This window comes from Hippopotamus amphibius, chromosome 17 (assembly GCF_030028045.1).
Source record: "Hippopotamus amphibius kiboko isolate mHipAmp2 chromosome 17, mHipAmp2.hap2, whole genome shotgun sequence".
NCBI lineage: Eukaryota > Metazoa > Chordata > Mammalia > Artiodactyla > Hippopotamidae > Hippopotamus > Hippopotamus amphibius.
The window spans coordinates 51930585-51951728 of record NC_080202.1 but is presented as its reverse complement, the minus strand read 5'-3'; the positions used below and the strand labels follow the sequence as shown (position 1 = coordinate 51951728).

General features: G+C 48.8%; 1 protein-coding gene and 1 pseudogene across 3 annotated transcripts; one reads left to right on the top strand and one right to left on the bottom strand.

The window, feature by feature from the left end:
* Positions 1–268: 268 nt before the first annotated feature.
* Positions 269–7389, bottom strand: DUS1L (dihydrouridine synthase 1 like). 3 transcript variants are annotated; one of them, XM_057714739.1, is made up of 14 exons: positions 7161–7389; positions 6071–6565; positions 5014–5122; positions 4423–4473; positions 3933–4045; positions 3293–3375; positions 2986–3089; positions 2614–2758; positions 2280–2376; positions 2112–2200; positions 1489–1634; positions 973–1010; positions 636–711; positions 269–540 (listed from the first exon to the last, which is right to left on the bottom strand). In XM_057714739.1, the coding sequence occupies exons 2-14, from the start codon at positions 6305–6307 to the stop codon at positions 401–403; spliced, it is 1428 nt and encodes a 475-aa protein (XP_057570722.1). In that variant the 5' UTR covers positions 6308–6565; positions 7161–7389; the 3' UTR covers positions 269–400. The 3 variants fall into 3 exon arrangements, with proteins under 3 accessions (XP_057570722.1, XP_057570721.1, XP_057570723.1); XM_057714738.1 differs by having other exon boundaries at positions 6071–6402; XM_057714740.1 differs by having other exon boundaries at positions 2653–2758; positions 6071–6402.
* A 3755-nt stretch (positions 7390–11144) lies between these two features.
* LOC130839633 (myelin-associated neurite-outgrowth inhibitor-like) lies at positions 11145–11826 on the top strand (annotated as a pseudogene).
* The last annotated feature ends 9318 nt before the right edge of the window (positions 11827–21144 follow it).

The following is a 21144-nucleotide window of genomic DNA, read 5'->3' as shown; positions in this document are numbered from 1 at the left end:
TTCCTCACACTCCACTTGGCTTTTTGCAGGGCCAGGCCAGTGCATGGTCCTCCTTTAGGCACATCTCCATGGCGAAAAAGATGAAGGCAAGAGGTGCCTTGCCCATTTCCCCGTTCTGAGGTCCCTATTGGCCCCAACAACACTCAGTCAGGTCTCAAAGAGCCTGGAAATGTCGTGTCTTTGAAACGATTTATTGTTCATCTTGAACACACGTGGGCTGTGAGGATGAGGCAGGTCCAGCCTGGGAGCCTGCTCCCTGGTGCAGCATCTCTGGGCCCCCAGCGTGGGCTGAAGGGAAGACCAGCTTGTCCTTCCGTGTGCAGTAGCAGGAGGTTCCCTGAGTAAGTGGGGTGTGTCAGCAGCAGGCCCGGGGGGTGGCACGTGGGGCTGCAGCTGCCTTTCAGGCCAGGGCACTGCCCACGGCCTCAGGAGAGCCAGCTGGTTCTCCAGACCCAGCCTGCTGTGGTTCCTGCAGCCTTGGCTGGGCCCCCTTCCAGGCCAGAGACTTCTCCAGTTTGGTTTTAAAAAGCAGTCCGTGACCTGGCAGAGGGGCAAGAGGGAAGTGGGGCTCAGGAGGCTGAGAGTCCACTGCTCACCAGGGGTGGGGGGTGCTCATGGCAGCAGGCGCGCCTCACCTGGGCAGTCGGCAGTCTCTTTGAAAGCTCGCTTCTTGCAGCAGCCCCGGCACAGGTTAAACACACACCTGTTGCCCTGGACACAGGAAAGCTTGTGAGCCTGGGGCTATGCCCCTTCCCTGGCTGCCCTGCAGCCTGAGTGAGTGGCCAGGAGCATTGGGCGGGGTGGGCTGTCCTGAGGCTAGGCAGAGCAGCCTTACAGGAAAAAAACCACCCCACCTTGGGCTGTGGCCAGGCTGCCACCACCACAGACAGGAACAGGACCACTTGCGCAGGTCACTACCCTTCCCGGGGCCGAGCTCTGCCCTGGGCAGTGCGGCCAGAAGGACGGACTCACCTTTGGGTTTCCACACTGATCACACTTTGCGTATTTTGCTGGGAAAAGAGCAAAAGAAAGTACTGGTCGAACCAGGTGACCCCACCTGCCACTGCCATCTCCTACACATAAGCCCCTGGTGGGGGTCCCTGCTCCCTGTGGCCACCCAGACTGGACGATCTTGGGGAGGGCAGGACACAGCATGCACGGTCCCACTGGGAAACCTCATCCCACCCACTCGAGAGCCACGGGCTCCATGCCCACCGCTGTGCACCTCCCACTTGAAGGTCCTTCTTCAGAAGGCAGCCCCAGGCCCCACTCCTGCCTCAGGGCAGCAGCTGAGAGACCATGGCAGGCAGACGGCTGGCCAGCCATGGCCTTGTGGGACCCGCCAGTCTCCTTGGGGGCACGTGGAAGGGTTGCAGGGCCCTTCTTGCTGCACTCCCCATAGCATGGGAAGCAGCAGAGCCACCTGACCCTGGGGGACGTGTGGGGGGCTGGCCACCTCCCCGGACTCCAGTGGTGGGAGTGGCTTACGCTTCAGTGAGGGGTCAAAGGTCTTGTGGGGGTTCCTTAGCTGCTTCTTCTGCTTGTTCTTGGACAAGACGTCCATGCTGCCCTCCTCCTCCTCCAGGGCGCGTTTGCTGCGGGCACCCCCGTTCTCCTTGCTCCCCTCCCTGGGCCTGAAAGGGAGGGGCAGTGGCCAGAACTGAGAGACACCCATGAGAGGCAGCCCGTGAGCCACAGTCCCCGGGTGAGGACGTATGTCCAACTCCGCCGAGGCCCCAGTGGCTGGCACAGAGCCTGGGACACCAATGTCTGAGCCACTGAGCCCTGGGCATGGCTATGGCTAGAGATGACAACCCAGCCTCACCTCAGAAAACCCAGAGGAAGTTAGGGAGGGTCAACCTCTTGATCCCAGGACAAATCCACTCAGGATCAGAGCAGCTTAGAGGAGCATCTTATGAAAAAAGTGACTTAAAACCTAAGCACAGGCTGACAAGGGAGAGGCCCCAGGCCCCTGGCCCCTGAGGGATGGAGCTGAGCCACCAGCACCTCGGCCAAGGCTGGGCAGCAGGCAGAACAGCCCTCTCCTCAGTGTGACCCCCTCCCACTCCCCACCCCTTACCCCTCTGCCAGCCCATGTACGGGAGGCTCACCCTGGCCGGAAGTAGGGCTGGCAGATCCAGTGGAAGAAAGGCAAGCCACCCGAAGGCTTCTCTCCCTCCTTCTGCCTGGATATATCCTCCTGCAAAAGACCAGAGGACCCTCAGTCAGAGGCCCAAGGCCCAAGTCTCTTTCCCACCACATAGTGGCCCAGCACTTACCTGACACCGCAGCTTCAGCTCCTGGCTCACTGCGGCGATGCCCTCCAGGGTCTTCACTTTGGCAAGCTCCTCTCGAAGCTGCTGATGCACCTGCAGCCTGATACAGACACCCCGTCAGAGACCCAACCTAGCCCGGCTCCCAACCGCCGACCCTGAGCCCTGGGCACAGGGGCAGTCTCTCCTCCCACCCAACCTCACCATGTCACCATGGCCCTCCCAGACCTGACTCGATGGCAGATGTTTTTGTAAATGTTTGTGAAGAGCTCATCTTAAAAACCCCAAAGCCCCAGGCAGAGCTCCGATCAGACAGCATCTGCCCTGGGGGGCGACTCACGTGTGGTGCCACAGCTTAAAGAGATGGGCCCGGACGTACGATAGGGGGCAGGGGTGCTGCCGCACAATGTCCAGGTACTCCTCAGCCAGCTCCCACACGGCAGGGCTGCGGCCCTCAAACAGGGCAGGGTTGTGCAGGTTTCCCTCTGCAGGGGAAAGGGGACGCGAGGCTCAGGGGTCCCTGTGCCTCATCACCCCAGGGCGAGGCTGGCCACTGGCCTGAGAGCTCTATCCCATGAAGCAGATGGGGCCTGAAGGGATGACAGCGTGAAACCTGAGGCTATTCAGCTGGGCCAATGGTGCCACGATGTGGACAGGCCCCCTCTAGCATCTGCCAGGGGTGGCCCAGCTGTGGGCAAGGGCACAGCCTCACCTGCACTCATGACTCCTTGCACCCCTGTGTCCTGGATGCAGCGCTCCACGTCCCGCAGGCACTGGATGTTCCCATTAGCAAACACGGGGATGGCCACGGCCTTCCTGCCGGGGAGCAGGACGGGCAGGTGCTCAGAAGCATGCTGTTCCCCCGCAACCCTGGGGGCAGTGCCAGGCCCCCAAACTCCATCTCCCCACAGTGCTGCTCACCCCCAGGCCCCCTACCCCCATCTTATGCCCAAAGGGCTGAGGACCTTGCCTTGGAGCTGGGTGTCTCCCTGCCCTGGGTTCACCCTGTGTGCACTCACCGCACAGCCTTGATGTGCTCCCAGGATGCGGTGCCCGACAGGGGCCCCTTCTGCTCCTTGGTGCGCCCATGGACAGTCAGCAACTAGGACACAGCAGCACCTGGCTCAGCCCCACTCTCAATGGCAGCCCCCAAACCAACTCCAGGGGACCCTCTGCTTTTGGCTTCTGGGGTATCAGCTTCCCTTGCAGAGCAGAGGAGATGCCACCCTGTGCCTAGCTCACTCAGTCTCTACCCCGGTCCTCTGGGCCACACTTGAGGCCGGGCGTGTTGCCTGGGGCTCCCACGTCAGAGCTGTCCCGATACACTGCCCATGATGTGGAGGTGAGAGGCCCAGAGGCTTTCAAGGGCCAGTCCTCTCCATAGTGGCAGCATCCGCACTGCTCAAGGCCAAAGGTATGAGAGAGGAACGGGCACCGGCCTGACCCCAGGGCTGGTGCAGGGAATGGAGAGAAGGTGATTGAGGCCCAGCACCTCCCCCTGCCAAATACTGGCCTCCTGGATGTAAGCATGGGGACCCCCCTGCCCTCGTCAGGCCTCACCTAAAGGTCAATGACTCCAACCCACCCCAGAAGGTAAGCCTTCAAGGGGCGCTGGAGGCAGGAGAACAGTGCAGGGCCCTCGGAGCCCACAGCCCTCACCTGGCAGCCAGCCTTTTCCAGCATCTGGGCGTACCTCACAGTCTTGTCAATCTCTGGGAAGACACGGATCTTGCATGTGACAGGGACAGCAAGTTTTTCGTGGGCTAGCAAAACTGGGGAAAGGCAGAGTCGGCTTCTGAGAGTACTGTGGTGCCACCTTCAGGCAGGCTGTGGGGACCCACAGCTAAGCCCCCGAAGGTGCACAGGCTCCCCCTTGATGGCAGCTGAGAGTTGTGCCCCGACCCCAGGGCACTGGAGGGGCCAGGACCAGGCGAGGCTGCTGCCCTCCAGCACCTACTACCTGGTTCAAAGGGGGGCAGCAGGTGTGAGACAGGTGACTTCACAGTCACCCTCTGCAGCGGGAAGGGGGTGTGCCATGGCCAGGAGAACTCTACCAGCCGCTGTCCTATCCTGACCCTGCCAGGCTGTCTTGGGCTTGCCACCCAACCACAACTCGGAAGTCCCCGCGGGTGGCATGTGGCCAACTCACTCATTCTCTGGAGCAGGTCCCACTCCTCCTGTAGAAAGGCACCATAGTGACCTGCAAAGAACAAGCACGCCCTCTGCACCCACCTCCTGCATCCACACGGGCCTCGAGCTGCCTGGCCAGGTTCTATTAGCCCAGCGGCCCGAGCTCAAGGGCACTAAATGGAATGCCCACCCCACACAGTCTCTGACCAACCAGCAACTCCTCAAGCCCAGTGAGGGAGAAAGGCTGAGATGCCAGGGCAGTGGCTACTGGTGCATAAGGTAGCATGAGGGTGTGACGGGGACTTCTCAGCAAAGCACATTTATCCAGAGGGAGCCCAACAACTTCCCTCCAGGCACGGAGGGAAGTGACAAGCCCCCGACAGCCAGATGAACCCTGTCCCCTGCCCTCAGTGCCTGAGAAGAGCCGCCTTCCAGAGGAAGGAGCAAAGAAAGGGCCTGCAGCCACCTGCGCTGCTGCCATCAGAGGCAAGGCCAGGCCCTCGGCCAGTGCACCCACACACTGGGCTCACTACCTGCGCACCCCTGGACTCGGAGCCTCACCCCAGCCAAAAGCCGGTGCTCAACACAGAAACCCAGAAAAGGAACTCACCTCGCTTGGCTATCATCTGTGGGCAGCCCAAATTCAGGTCGATGGCATCACAGTAGTCCTGAGCCAGGAGAGCCGCCTGGACAAACACTTCCGGGTCGTTGGCACAGAACTGGAAGAAACATGAAAGTCACCACAAGGGATTTCCTTGATGGCGCAGTGGTTTAGAATCTGCCTGCCAACGCAAGGGATACAGGTTCAATCCCTGCTCCAAGAAGATCCCACATGCCGCAGAGCAACTAAGCCCGTGTGCCACAACTACTGAGCCTGTGCTCTAGAGCCTGAGAGCCACAACTACTGAGTCCACGTGCTGCCAATTACTGAAGCCCAAGTGCCTAGAGCCCGTGCTCTGCAACAAGAGAAGGCCCCACAATGAGAAGCCCGAGCACTGCAATGAAGAATAGCCCCTGTCCTCCGCAACTAGAGAAAGCCTGCACACAGCAATGAAGACCCAGTGCAGCCAAAAAAATAATAAATACAATAAATAAAGTTCTCTTAAAAAAAAAAAAAGATAAAAAAAGTTGCCACAGGCCTGAGCCAGGCCCTGGCGTATGGGCTGCACAGCCCCAGGGGATGACTGCAGGATAGCATCCTATCTTAGATGTTTACAATATGACCCAGCTAGGGACTTCCCGGATGGTCTAGCAGTTAAGACTCCATGTTTCCACTGCAGGGGGTGCGGGATGGATCCCTGGTTGGAAAACTAAGATCCCACATGCCACAGGCAAAAAAAAAAAAAAATCAGGCTAGGATGCATTCCCACACCATCAGCGTGGTGAGTTACAGATTCACACAGTTCTCCCAGGTGTAGCAGAAAGCCGGTATCACTGACTTTGCCCAGGGCAGAGCCATTCTCCCTAACCATTCTGATAAAGAGGGAGCACTTGGGGTGATGTTAGGCAGGGGGCAAGGAGGGGCTGCACATCTTCTACAGCACTCCTGGGAAGAGGGCAATCTCTGGGAGAACTGGCATCCCACCCCCACCCCGGATCTTGGGAAGCCTTTTCTGGAAAGGCCCAGAGAAAGGTGCTCAGCCAGCATTCCAGACTGCACCACCCACCTGTACAATGAGAGGCCGGTCCTCGGGGCACACATCGCAGTACAGGTTCTCCTTTCGGTAGTTGGCATCACGGACAAAGACCTGGGCGTGCAGCATGGGTGTGTAGCACAGCTGGGCCCCGTGGCGGCGGCTCAGCAGCCTCCAGGCCAGCTCGCTTTGGTCCACCATGGGGGCCACCACATGGCGGGCCCTCCCCAGGGTGTGGCTCCAGAACTCAAAGCCCTGCAGCTTTGGCATCGTCTCCACACGGAAGGGTAAGACCAGGGCTCAGCCAAGACCAACCGGAGAGCAGGGGCGGGGGCCGACCCTCCTCGAAGCCTCTCCAGTGCTGCCTGTCGGTCACAAATGTGGACGCTAAGGGTGTCAGCTGGTGCAAGCCAGGAACTGAGGCCTCAGTGCTGCTGCCTTCCAGTGGAGACCTCGGAGAGGTCCCTTACCCTCCCTGAGCTTTGACACTTCACTTCTTAGCAGGATTAAGATGTCTGCCTGGCAGGACTGGTGAGAAAAGTGAATGGAACAGTGAACAGGCTTTCTGTCAGTGCCTCGCCTAGAGGTGGGCACCATAAAAGGCAGCAGTAACCCACAAGACCTGCGGACCCCCGCCAAGGCAGGACCACCCTGCGGCGATGCTGCTGGAGGCCTGCCCTCCCTGCCCACCAAGGGGCCCAGCGCGGTCACCTGGACACTATGTGCTCTCCTCTAGGTGTCAGATGTATAAAAGCACTAAGAATACTTTTCCCTCTGGCTTATCTTACCGACGCCCCGCCAATCTTGTCGGAGCCATCGTTTCCTACAGCGCCTTAACAGGTGGTAGCCAAGACACGATTACAATCCGACACACCGGAGGAACAGACTGTGAGGGGGGCTCACTTTCAGAGAACACTCACCTCCTGTACCTAGTTGGGCAATCATTAAGCAGGGTCATCGGCTTAACAACTGCCCAAGGGCCCGGCTGTGGGTTTATTTTCGGAAATTGTGAAGTTACACACAAAAATCACGCAGGTCGCCAATGTGCGGCGCCCTCCACCCCCACCCGAAGGAAGAGCCCCGGGAGCCCGAGAACCGCGGGTCTCACCCTCAGGGAACCTACCTGGGTGGAGCCGGGCAACCTGGGCGCCCGAGTCGGACTGCGGCTCCTCTCCACGCAGCTGGGCTCTTCAAAGCCGGGGGCCGGCCGGGCTTCCCGCCGCGATCTCCGGGAGTGCCGCTGGGGTCCGGCGGGGTGCGGCTCCGGGGCTCGCGCCGCGTCCCGAGGCCGCCACGCCGGGGCCGCTGCCGGGGCGCAGCAGAGCCCAGGGCTCCGCGCTGGGGCCGCCGGAAGGTGCTCCGCCAAGGGGGTCCGGGCGGCCCGCGGTGCAGCGAGAAATGTGTCCCCGGGAAACCGCGCCCGGCTGCGGAGGGGCCCGCCCCGCGACGGAGGGGCGGTGCGGAGGGTCGGAGGTCGCAGGTCGGAGGTCAGCTCAGCCTGGCGCGGTGGGGCGGGGTCGCGGGGGTCGGGCAGGGCTGGGGGTGCCCGCAGTCTCCCCTAGCTCGCGGCGGGCATCGCCGGGGTGGCCCCGCACCTGAGCTCCCGTCCTTCCCCGCAGAGGGGCTCGGGGTTAAAGTCCTCCCCTCGGCCCCGCGCGCGGAACCTTCGAAGGACCGAAATCGCAGTTTTATTGCGGAAAGCAAACACCGCACGAACTTCCTGGCCCGCTGCCCCCACAGCGCCGCGCTCGGCCGCCAAAACCCACAGGCTTCTTCGCACACGTTTTAAACCCAAGACGTGCGAGAGTCACCTGGTTAGCAAATGTGATCACAAACTTACCTCCTGCTGCTTCCCCTGAACACCCGCTTCTCTTTCCTAAAGGAACCGACTGATCTTGGATTTTCCCTCGCTCCCTCTTTCTCCTGTTACCTTAGGTACGGAAACCCCTACCTCTGATGACTGAGGGCCAGTCTTCCGTACCCGCCAGAGGGTGTGAATGCACTTTGCTTTCTTGCTATTCATTTGTTCTTTTGTCAGTTTAATTTGCAGGACCCCCAAGCACAGTCCCAAAGGGGAAGAGCAAAAGTTTTTCCTCTGGCAGAACTAAGTTTTATTTTATCATTTCATCCTTAAGTATTTCAACATACCCAAAGAACAGGAATTCTTAGAGAAACATAACGACAATATCAACACACCTGAAAAATAACAATTTCCAAGTATCAAATATGCATTCTTGTGTGTCCAATATGGCAGCCAGCTGTCACATTTTGAGTGCTCAGATGTGACTGGTCTGAATTAAGATGTGCTGTAACAGTAAAAAGACACACCAAACTTCAAAGTGTAGTAGGAAAAAAAAAGTAAAAGAATTCACTCATAATTTTCAACATATTGATGACATGTTGAAATAATATTTTTATATTAAGTTAGGTTAAATACATTATTGAAATTAATTTTATCTTTTTATCTTTCTCAATGTGGCTACTAGAAAATTTGAATTTATATATGTGGGTGGGATTTCTGGAACAGCAGATTGAGGAGCTCACCAAATTTCCTCCCCAAAAAGCAATGATAAAACTGGACAGAATTGTTAAAAGCAACCTTTCTATAACTCTGGAAGTTGACCAAAGGCATACAATATTTGAAAAGCGCTTATTAAAAAAAAAGTACTGAGCATCCGTAAGAAGAGTGGTGGGAGTCTGTGGAATTTTGGTATTGGACTACTTTTATTTCCTCCTTCCCCATGGTAATTCCACCAGAGCCAGGTAGGCCTTGAGGACCTCAAGTTCCTACAGACACTGGAGAGGGCTGGCTTGGCTGGAGGAGGGGGAAAGCCCCAAAGAACAATTGCAATCACAGTAGCAAACAACTGGGGAGAGGCCTCAGAGCTGCCTGAGGCCATGATACTGGTTGGAGCAAGCAATAGTCCAGCTAGAAATTTAACAAAGAAATTCAGTAGATGAGATAGCCATGGCGGGCCTCAATAAGACAGTAGTCTGCTAGGCTATGCATATAGTAAGGAAAGACAAGAGACGGCCCCAGCTCTATATTTCTCTCTTGCTGAATGTGAGGATTTGTGCAAGAAAAAGCTAGGCCCAAATTGTAAACTGCTTGAACCAACCCATACACAGTGTTGTCAGAGGCCTTAGTGGTTCAATAGACTTAAGAATAATCGCTAACCAACAAGCTGCTGGCCATATACAAGTACATGAATATATATTATATATATATATATTTTTTTTTTTTGCCATGCCACATGGCTTGTAGGATCTTAGTTCCCCAACTAGGGATTGAACCTGGGCCCTTGGCAGTGAGAGTGCATAGTCCTAACCACTGGACTGCTGGGGAATTCCCTTCAAAAAGATTTTTTTTAAAATCTAAAAAAAAAAAATCTAGTAGAGGACTTCCCTGGTGGTCTAGTGGTTAAGACTCCATGTTCCCAATGCAGGGGGCACAGTTTGGATTCCTGGTCGGGGGAACTAAGATCCCAAATGGCAGAAAAAAATCTAGTAGAGATATCAGTGGCCACACACTGTAGAGAGGACAGACTCCACAGAATTCATCCAGGCCAGGTACTGAGCAAACAAATACCAGCATTAATAAAAACATCCAGTAAGGCAGGGAGGGGGGGTCAGAATCCAGCGTTTCTGGATTATAATTATAACACAGTCAAAGAAACAAAAAATTTAGGCCATACACAGGAAAAAAAAGGTTCCTAGAAACTGTCCCTGAAGGGGCTCAGATGATGGATTTAGCAGACAAAGAATTAAAGCAGCTGTTGTAAATATGTTCAAAGGACAAAAAAAACACATTTAAAGATTTTTTTAAAAATATGATGACAATGACTTACCAAGTTAAGATTATCAATAAAAAGATAGAAATGATTTAAAAAAGCCAATGAAAATTGAGTTGAAAAACACAATAACTAAAATGAAAATTTCACTAGAGAGCCTCAACAGCGGATATGAACTGGCAAAAGGAAGTCAGTGAACTTGAAGGTAGATCAGTAAACATTATCCAATCTGAAGAACAGAAAGAAAAAAGCATAAAGAAAAATGAACAGAGATCCACGAGATACCACCAAGCATATACATAATGATATGTACACATCCAGAAGAAAAGAAAGAGAAAGAGGAGCAGGAAAGTTTTTCGAGCAAATAATGGTCCTAGGGACTTCCCTGGTGGCGCAGTGGTTAAGAATCCGCCTGCCAATGCAGGGGACACGAGTTCAAGCCCTGGGCTGGGAAGATGCCACATGCCAAGGAGCAACAAAGCCTGTGCACCACAACTACTGAGCCTGTACTCTAGAGCCCATGAGCCACAACTACTGAGCCCACACACCACAACTACTGAAGCCCGTGCACCTAGAGCCTGTGCTCCACCACAAGAGAAGCTACTGCAATGAGAAGCCCATGAAGACCCAATGCAGCCAATAAATAAATTAATTAAAAAATAATAATAATGGCCCCCAAATTTTTTCCCCAAACTTTCCAAATTTGATTAAAAACATTAATTTACCAACCCAAGAATCTTAATAGGAGAAATACAAAGATATTCACACCTAGACGCATCACAGTCAAACTGCTAAAAGACAAACACAAAATCTTGAAAGTAGTAGGAGAAAGTGACTCATCAGATACAAGAGAACTACCATAAGATAAAAGATGACTTCTCATAAAAAAATAATGGAGACCAAAGAGCAGAGGAGTTTTTTAAATTCTTGAAGAGAAAAACTGCCAACCAGTAATCCTACATTCAGCAAAACTAACTTCCAAAAATGAAGGTAAAATCAAGACATTCTCAGATAAAGATGGAGACAATGTGTTGCTAGCAGACCTGCCTTACATAAAATACTAAAGGAAGTCTTTAGGATAAAGGAAGTGACATCAGATGGTGCCAGGAATCCACGTGAAGATGTAAGGAACACGGAGCGCAGGCTGCGGAGAGGCGGGCCGGCCAAGCGCCGCGAGCGGGCACACGGGCGGGGGCGGCGGCGACCGGGGCCCCGCGGCTCAGCCCCGCATCAGAGAGGGTCTCCGCGGCGCGTGCCCCTCGCCAAGCCCGACCCCCGAGCCCGCCCCGGGCCGGCGAGCGCTGGTCACCCAAGTCATGAATCGAGTTTATAGCCCGGATTCTTCTGGGGTTCCCTATGCAAATGGCAGAGGAATCGGTCATCCAGCTGGTTTCCCCATGGGCTACGCAGCAGCAGCAGCAACTCCTGCCTGCTCCCCCAGCAAGTACCCTGGAGGGAATCCTACTTTCCAAACAGATTACACTCCTGGCACACCTTACAAAGTGTCCTGTTCCCCCACCAGCGGGGCAGTGCCCCGCTACTCCTCCTCCCCCAACCCCTACCAGATGGCTGTGTACCCGGTGCGAAGTGCCTACCCCCAGCAGAGCCCGGAGGCGCAGCAAGGCGCGTGCTACACGCAGCCCTGCATGCAGCTCCCGGTCCTCCACCACACCACGGCGGTGCAGCCCAAGGCATGCGGGCGCCGGTGTTTCCTGCTCCCATGCCTCCGCCTAGTGGCAACGGGGTCGCCATGGGTATGGCGACGGGGACCACGATGGCCATGTCAGCGGGTACCTTGCTGACGGCCCACTCCCCAACTCCTGTCGCCCCCTACCCCGTCACTGTGCCCACATATCGGCCGCAGGAACGCCCACCTACAGCTATGTGCCCCCTCCGTGGCGATCACCCTGCAAACGTTTGCGGATGGAGCTCTGCAGTCACATCATGGAGCTGGTGCAGCAGGCCTTGGACTTTCTTCTAAATGCTCTCGGCACTTAGCTAAACACTGCTACCGCCCGCCCAGCGGGTCCAGGCGCCCTCAGTCTCCATCTGACGCTGTGGGTTGGTTTAAAGCAAATTCTGTCCGGTGGACTGCCAGGCAATTTGTTAGCTAACTGTAATGATAAAAGGGGAGTATTAATCTATTCTGAATCATATCTAGTTGAATGCATGTTAAAAAAAAAACCCAAACAAACAAAACCCACAGAAACAAAACTTGCTCAATCTACCTAGAGTGACATACAGAATCATCATATACAAAATCCAAAGGAATGGAAAAGTATTTTACAACTTGTATCACTAATGCACTGTTGTAATGTATGCAAAGTCTTAAAGTTAAAAAAAAAAAGATATAAGAAACACCAGTAATTACATAATTATTTTAAAATGGTATATATAAAAATGGTACCAAAAATGGTAAAAAACTACACAACCATATCTTTCATGAGCACAGTCACAAAAATCCTCAAGACATTAGCAAACTTAATCCAGCAACATATAGAAAGAAGTATATACTATGACCAAGTGGTAATTATCTCAGGAATGAAAGGTTGGCTTATCTGAAAATCGGTTAATATAATACACCATATTAATATAACAAAGGGCAAAAACCACATGATCATCTCAAAACACGCAGCTGACAAAATCCAACACCTACTCATGGTTTAAAAAAAAAAAAGCCTCGATAAACTAGGAAGAGAAGGAGAATTTCCTCAACTTGATAAAAAGTATCTACAAAAAAACCTCACAGCTAAAATCATGGTCAATGGTGACAGACCGAATGCTTTTCCCTTAAGATCAGGAACAAGGCACGCATGCCCACACTCACCACTCTTATTCAAAATAGCACTGGGGGAACTTCCCTGGTGGTCCAGTGGTTGGGACTTTACTTTCCAATGCAGGGGATGCAGGGTTTGATCCCTGGTCAGGGAGCTAAGATCCCACATGCCTCAAGGCCAAAAAAAAAAAAACATAAAACAGAAGCAGATTCAATAAAGACTTTACAAAAATGGTTCATATCAAAAAAATCTTAAAAAAAAAAAAACAGGACTGGGAGTTCTGACCAGCACAATAAGGCAAGAAGAAGAAGAAGAAAAAAGGAATTGTAGTTTCAATTTACATTTCCCTAATAACTAATAATAGTGAGCCTATTTTCATATGTTTGTTGGGACATTTGTGCATCATGTTTTGTGAAGTGGCTTTTCAATTCTTTTGTCATTAAAAAGCTTTGAATCCTTTGTCTCATTACTGCATCCTAATTGTCCTTTATATAATTTTGGACAGAAATCCTTTGTCAGATAAAGGAATTCTAAATAGTTCCTCCTAGTGTGAGGGCTGTAGTTTTGTTTTCCTAACAGTATCTTTTGAGGAGCAGATGAGTTTGATTTTGATGACAGCCAGGTAAGCAGTTTTTAGGGCTTTTTGTGTTCTAACAAATCTTTGCCTCCCCAAAGATCATGAAGATTTCCTAAGGTGTTTTCTTACAGAAATTTTATAGTTGTAGATTTCAGTTCTAGGTCTAGGATCCATTTCAAATTAGCTTTTCTACAGGATGTGCTTGTGGTTGCTTCTTCTCCACCCTGCCCATGTATGTCTAGTTGTTCCAGGGCTGGTTAAAGGACCCTACCTCATAAAGTGTCAGTATCATTGGGTACCTTTTTAAAAAGCAACTATATATGTGAGGGTGTATTTCTGGAGTCTCTATTCTATTCCATGAATTCATATATCTGCCTTTACACCAGTACCACACTATTTTAATTAACATAACTTTATAGTAAGTCTTAAAATCAAGGATGTAATTCCTCCAGCTTTGTACTTTTCAAAACTCATTTCACCCAGGTTAGGCTCTTTGCATTTCCACTTAAATTTTAGCGTCGGCTTTTCAATTTCTGCATTAAAAAAAAAAAAGCCCGTTGGGACTTTGATTAGGATTACAGTGAATTTACAGATCAGCTTGGGGAGAACAAAAGTAGGAACAACAGTGACTCTTCGAATGCATGAATTGGGCACACATTTCCCCTTATTTAGATTTTCTTTAATTCCCCTCAGCAGGGTTTCGTGACTCTCCTAGGAGCCTTCACAGATTTTCCTGAATAAATGTTGCTCCCTGTGCTGTGTGCCTCAGAGACTTTCAATGATTTTTTTGTAAGTAGTTGCCGTTAGTATGATATTTTCACTGGGGAGAGTCCACAGCGGTCCTCGGCTGCCATTCCAAAAGCATGGACTCTTTTCCATGCTGTGAAATGTTTATAACCTATTATTGTTGTAGGAAGGGGGACCCCTTCCAGGGCCCGAGAGCGGGCTCTTGTCTAACACCCGGAAATGAATTGTCCGAGGAGACACACATGCTGACAGAGCAAGAGACTTTACTGGGAAGGGGCGCCTGGGCGGAGAGCAGGAGGGTAAGGGAACCCAGGAGGGCTGCTCTGCCATGTGGCTCGAAGTCTCGGGTTTTATGATGATGGGATTAGTTTCCGGGTTGTCTCTGGCCAATCATTCTGACTCAGGGTCCTTTCTGGTGGCGCATGCAACAGTTCAGCCAAGATGGATTCCAGCGAGGAGGATTCTGGGAGGTTGGTAGGACATGTGGACTGGTGTCTCCTCTCTCCTTTGACCTTCCCGTATTCTCCTGGTTGGTGGTGGCTTGTTAGTTCCGTGTTCCTTACCAGAAGCTCCTGTCGTAAAATAACTCATGAAAATTGCTACTGTCTTTGCCTGGCCAGGGCAGGCTGTTTCAGTCAGTGTTTCCCCAACATTATCATCGTTACTCATTCTGATGCTAAGTCATCCCCAGGTTGGCCGGTGCAGCCCCTCATCCTGACCCTTTGCTCTTTGCTGTCACCATTGCTGAGCTCAGGGACTCATCTAGCCCCAGCTCTGGAACCAACCCTCTTCTTCCAGGAGCCCTGGTGTTTTCAGTGTGGAATAGTATTTAGAAAACAAGATCTCCATACCAGTCATCCTCCTTGCTCTGGGGATATCATTCCTTTTAGGCCCTTTCTGCAGACTAAATTGAAAACGATATACATGTGTGCTTGTGTACAGTGTGTGCACCTGGGCGTGGATGGTAAAACATGGGCCTGTATGATGCCTCCAGCCCATCATATAGATGAACTATCTTTTCCTCCCATCTGCATTTCTCTTCTCCTTCAGTTACAAGCTCTCTTACAGAGAAGTTCAAGATTTGTGTGGTCCCTTTGTCTTTTTTTTTTAAACATTAATTTATTTAGTGCTGGCTGTGTCGGGTCTTTGTTGCTACATGAGGGCTTCCTCTAGTTGCGGCGAGTGGGGGCTACTCTTCATTGCAGTGAGTGGGCTTCTCGTTGTGGTGGCTTCTCTTGCTGTGGAGCACAGGTTCTAGGCACGTGGGCTTCAGTAGCTGTGGCACGAGGGCTCAATAGTTGTGGCTCACGGGCTCTAGAATGTAGGCTCAGTAGTTGTGGCACACAGGCTTAGTTGCTCCATGGTATGTGGGATCTTCCCAGACCAGGGACCGAACTCACATCCCCTGCATTGGCAGGCAGATTCTTAACCACTGCGCCACCAGGAAAGTCCCCTCTTTGTCTTTAGAATATGCCCCACTAAAGGTGATTCATTTTTTTCTCTCCTGTGTGGTCACTTTATCCATTTACTATGTAGATCTATTTGTTTCTGTTTGTTTCCAATTTTAGTTTTGTCCCTATCTTTGTAGATTCAATTCTACTCCTTGAAAATGTAAAGTATTAATACAATTCCCCAAATCAAAACCGTACAGAAAATCTTGCTCAGAGAAATATCCCTACCAGCCCTTTTCCCACATGCCCCTGGGCTTACTTTATCCTTCCTGCTTCTTTCTGCAAAAATAAGCACAGATACACATACATATTCCTATTTCTCCTTCTCTGGTATACAGAGATATTCTTTTACACTGCCTTTGTTTCACTTAACACTGTGTCCTAAGTATCACAGTGATCTTCCTCATTCTTAGCGGGAATGGGCTGCCGCTTAGTACGTCAGTGAACGGGCTGCCGCTTAGTACGTCAGTCCCGTTGCGGACATGTAAGTGATCTCTAATATTTTGCAATTTCAAGTAATGCTGCAATGAATCTGCTTGTGCATGTGTGGTTTGGTTTTTTACAAAAACTGCTGTAGGTGTACATTTAGGATAAATTACAAGACATGGGAATGCATAGGTAATCTTCCTGTAGATTGCCAAGTTCCTTCCAGAGGATTTGTGCTGTTTTGCATTGCTACTAGCAGCACAAGAGTGCCTGTCTCCCCACGGCCTCACCAACAGAGGATGTAGGCGGTGTTCTGAATTTCTGCCCCTCTGATGGGTAAGGAATGAGCTAGCTCAGTGTGGTTGTAATTTGCATTTCTGTTAGATGAGAGAAGTCACGTGTCTTATATGTTAGATGTCTAAGTGACTTTTATTTGGTATATGTATATAAACTTTTTAACAGCTTTATTGAAGTATAATTAACAGTTTAAAACTGCACATAAGGTGACAATGAAATGAGTGTTGACGTGTATGTATACAGTGAAACTATCACAATCAAAATAATGAAAATATTTATTATCCCCCATGTTTCCTCTACCCCTTTGTAAGTCCTCCCTACCCCAGGCCTCCTGTCCCTAGCAAGAACTGATCCATTGTTTGTTGCAGGAGGTTAGTTGCCTTTCTAGAATTTTGTATAAATGGAGTCATATTACATGGACAGATGATCCCCAACTTAATGATGGTTCGACTTATGATTTTTTTTACTTTATGATGGTGTGAAAGAGATACACATTCAGTAGAAACCATATTTCAGATTTCGAATGCTGCCCTTTTCCAGGCTAGTGATACGCAGTCCGACCCTCTCCCGTGATGCTGGGCACTGGCAGCGAGCACAGCCCCCAGTCAGCCCGCCATCACGAGGGTGAACGACCGACATGCAACTATCCTGGACCCAGGAAACCGTTCTGTTTTTCCCTTTCAGTGCAGTATTCAATCCATTACATGAGAGAGTGAACAGTTCATTACAAAATATGTCTTGTGTGAGATGATTTTGTCCAACTACAAGCTAATATGCATGTTCTGAGCACATTGGAGGTGGGTGAGGCTCAGCTGTGATGTTTGGCAGCTTAGGTGTAGCAAATGCATGTTCAGCTCATGGTATTTTCAATTTATGATGGGTTCATTGGGCATAATCCCATCGTCAGTCAAGGAAAAGCTGCCCTCTTCTTTGGTCTGGTGTCTTTCACTCAGCATCATTATTTTGAGATTCATCCATGCTGTTGTGTGTATCAGTAGTTCATTCCTTTTTATTGTGGAGTGTATTCAATTTCAGAAACGAACCACAATTTTTCTACCTATTCACCTGTGAAGGATTGTTGCTTCTAGTTTTTGGCGATTCCAAGTAAAGCTGCAGGAAACATTCATGGACACGTCTTAAAGACTCCATCTCTCTTGGATAACTGCCTAGGAGTAAAACAGCTGAGTCATATGGTAGGTGCGTTTAACTTTTTAAAGAAATTGCCACTCTGTTTTCCAGTATGGTTCCACCATTTTACATTCCCACTAACAATATAGAAAAGTTCCAGTTGCTCCATATCCTCACTAACATTTGGTATTCTTAATTTTGGCCACGCAAATAGATGTGTGATATCTCAATGTGGTTGGTTTTTTTTAAAATTTATTTTATTTATTGGCTGTGTTGGGTCTTTGTTGCTGTGCATGGGCTTTCTCTAGTTGTGGTGAGTGGGGGCTACTCTTTGTTATGGTGCATGGGCTTCTCAGTGTGGTGGCTTCTCTTGTCATGGAGCACGGGCTCTAGGCATGTGAGCTTCAGTAGTTGCAGCACTGAGCTCAGCAGTTGTGGCTCATGGGCTCAAGAGCACAGGCTCAGTAGTTGTGGTACACGGGCTTAGTTGCTCCGAGGCATGTGGGATCTTCCTGGCCCAGGGCTTGAACCCGTGTTCCCTGCATTGGCAGGCGGATTCTTAACCACTGCACCACCAGGGAAGTCCTCAATGTGCTTTTAATTTTCATTTTTCTGTAACTAATAATGCCATCTCTTTGTGTGCTTATTTGCTCTCCGTATATCTTCCCTTGCTGGAATGTCTGCTTCAAATCTTTTGCCCATTAAAAAAATTTAAACTGTTTGTTCTCTTTATGTTGAACTTTGAGAGTTCTTTATATATTCTGGGTACAAATTCCTTATCAGATATGTGATTTGCAAATACTTTTGAACAATCTGTGACTTTTTTTTTTAATATATTTATTTATTTATTTATTTATGGGCTGCATTGGGTTTTCATTGCTGCACACAGGCTTTCTCTAGTTGCTGCGAGTAGGGGCTACTCTTCATTGTGGTGCGCAGGCTCCTCATTGTAGTGGCTTCTCTTGTTGTGGAGCATAGGCCCTAGGTGCGTGGGCTTCAATAGTTGCAGCACATGGGCTCAGTAGTTGTGGCTCACGGGCTTAGTTGCTCCATGGCATGTGGAATCTTCCCAGGGCAGGGCTCGAACCCGTGTCCCCTGCATTGGCAGGCAGATTCTTTACCACTGCGCCACCAGGGAAGTCCTGTGACTTATTTTTAATTCTTTTAACAGTGTCTTTCAAAGAGTAGAAATGAGTAAACTTTAGATGAAATCCAATCTACAATTTACTCTCCTGTTGATAGTGCTTTCGGTGTCACACCTAAGAAATCTTTGCCTAACCCAAGTTAACAAAGATTTTTTTCTTATATTTACTTCTAGAAGTTTTATAGTTTTAGAATTCACATTTAAGTGTATGATCCATTTTGAATTATTTTTTGTATGTGTTGTGAGGGATTGACCTAAGTTCTTTTTCCTTTCTTTTCTTTTTTTTTCATACGGATAGCCAATTATTCCTGAATCATTTGTTGAAAAGATAATCCTTTCTCCCTGGAATTGGCTTTGTATCTTTGTTGAAAATCAGTTATTTATACATGTGTGAATCTATTTTTTGACTATTTTGTTTCATTTATCTACTTAGGTATCGATGTCAGTAACACACTGACTTGATTATTGTAGCTTTATGAAAAATCTTGAAAACAATCAATGCAATATCTCCAGTTTTGTTGCTCTACATCAAATTGTATTGTCCATTCTAGGTCTTTGTATTGCCATAGGGATTTTATTTTATTTGTTTATTTATTTTAAACCATAGACTTTTTCTTTTTCTTTCTTTCTTCCTCTTTTTCTTTCTTTCTTTTTTTTAAATTTTTGGCTGCATCAGGTCTTAGTTGCACCAGCTGGATCTTCATTGTGGCATGCAGGATCTTTTGCTACAGGGCACAGGCTTCTCTCTAGTTGTGGCATGTGGGTTTTCTCTTCTCTATTTGTGGTGCATAGGCTCCAGCGCTCATGCGCTCTGTAGTGGTGGTGCGCGGGCTCTCTAGTTGAGGCACACAGGCTTAGTTGCCCCATGGCATGTGGGATCTTAATTCTCAGAACAGGGATCGAACCCATATCCCCTGCATTACAGGATGGATTCTCTACCACTGGACCACCAGGGAATTCCCTGCCATAGGGATTTTAGAATCAACTTGTCAATTCCTACAAAAAGCCCATTGGAAACTTGATAGAGATTGCATTGAATCTGTAGATCAATTTGGAGAGAGTTTACATCTTAATGTTGAGTTTTATAATCCATGAATACAATATATCTATTTACTTGGGGTTCTTTAATTTTTTTCAGTGATGTATTACAGTTTTCAGTGTAGTCTTATACATCTTTTATTATATTTATCCCTATTTCTTATTTTTTGATGCTATTGTAAATGGCATTGATTTTTTAAATATCAATTTCTGCTTGTTCATTCCCTGCACATAACTATACAACTGGGTTTTGCATATTGATCTTCTCTCCTGCAATCTTCCTAAACACACTCATTAGTTAAAGTAGATTTTGTAGATTTCAGCAGCTTTTCTACAAAGACAATTATGTCATCTGCAAATAGGGGAAGTGTTGTTTTTTCCTTTCTAATCTATATGCCTTTTATTTCCTTTTTTGGGTTTACTGAACTGGCTAGAACTTCTGATACAATGTTGAGTAGAAATGGTGAGATTGGAAGTCTGTTTTGTTCCTGATCTTGGACAACATGTCATCTTTCACCATTAAGTATGACGATAGCTGAACATTTTTCATAGAAGTCTTTTACCAGGTTGAGGGAGTTTCCTTCTATTCCTAGTTGGCTGAGAGTTTTTCTCATAAATGGGTGTTGGATTTTGTGTATCTGTGTTCAATAGATGCTGTTTTCTACATCCACTGAGATGATCATTTTTTTAATTATTAATATGGTGAGTTATATTAATTGATTTTTGAATGTTAAACCAGCTTTGCATTCCTAGGAAAACCCCATTTTGTCATAATGTATTATACTATAATATATTATATGATTCTATTTGCTAAGTTTTTTTTTAGAATTTTTGCATATATGATCACAATAGATATTGGTAGTTTTCTTGCAATGTCTTTGTCAGGTTTTGGTATCAAAAGTAACGCTGGCCTCACAGAAGAGTTGTAAGTTATTCCCTTGCTGTGGCCTGAATTGCATCCCCCTCCCTATTCATGTTGAATGTGACCGTATTTGGAGATGGGCCCTATCATCAGGAGGTAAAAAGGTTAAATGAGGTCATAAGGATGGGGTCCTGCTCCAATAGAATGAGTGTCCTTATAAGAAGAGGGAGAGACACTAGGGCTTGTGCTTACTCTGCCAAAGGACACAGCAAGGCAAAAAGGCAGCTGTCTGAAAACCAGGAGGAAGGCTCTCACCAGGAACCAAATTGGCAGAAAACTTAATTTTGAATTAAAAAAAAAATATATATATATATTTTTGGCTGCACCTCACAGTATGTGGGATCTTAGTTCCCTGACCAGGGATTGAACCTGTACCCTCTGCAGTGGAATCTCGGAGTCTTAACCAGTGGACCTCCAGGGAAGTCCCAGGAACCTTAATTTTGGACTTTCCCAGTTCTAGAGAACTGAGAAAACAAATTGCTGTTGCTTAAGCCGCTCAGTCTATGGTATTTTATTATGGCCATCTGAGCAGGCTAAGACATCCCCCAAATATTTTATATTAAGTTGAATTCTTTTGAACTTATTGAGACTGGTTTCCATTCCAAAATTCTGAGTGTTTGAGTAGAATTGGTAACATTTTCCTGTTAAATAGTGGAGAGAATTTGCCATTCGGGTCTGGGGTTTTCTTTGTGGAAAGGTTTTTAACTACAAATTCATATCCTTCAATAGATGTAGGGTTTTTCAGGTTGTCTATTTCTTCTTGACCCTGCGTTTTGTGTGGAATGTGTTCATATCTAAGTCGCCCAATT

What these genes read in the sequence shown, in the direction of transcription:
- DUS1L (XM_057714739.1), bottom strand. Translation starts at nt 6,307, where the DNA reads ATGCCAAAGCTGCAGGGCTTTGAGTTCTGGAGCCACACCCTGGGGAGG. An exon ending in ACAGATGATAGCCAAGCGAG is followed by an intron (nt 4,474 to 5,013) that starts GTGAGTTCCTTT and finishes TGTTCTTTGCAG; the next exon opens with GTCACTATGGTGCCTTTCTA. An exon ending in TTTAAGCTGTGGCACCACAC is followed by an intron (nt 2,377 to 2,613) that starts GTGAGTCGCCCC and finishes TGTCTGTATCAG; the next exon opens with GCTGCAGGTGCATCAGCAGC.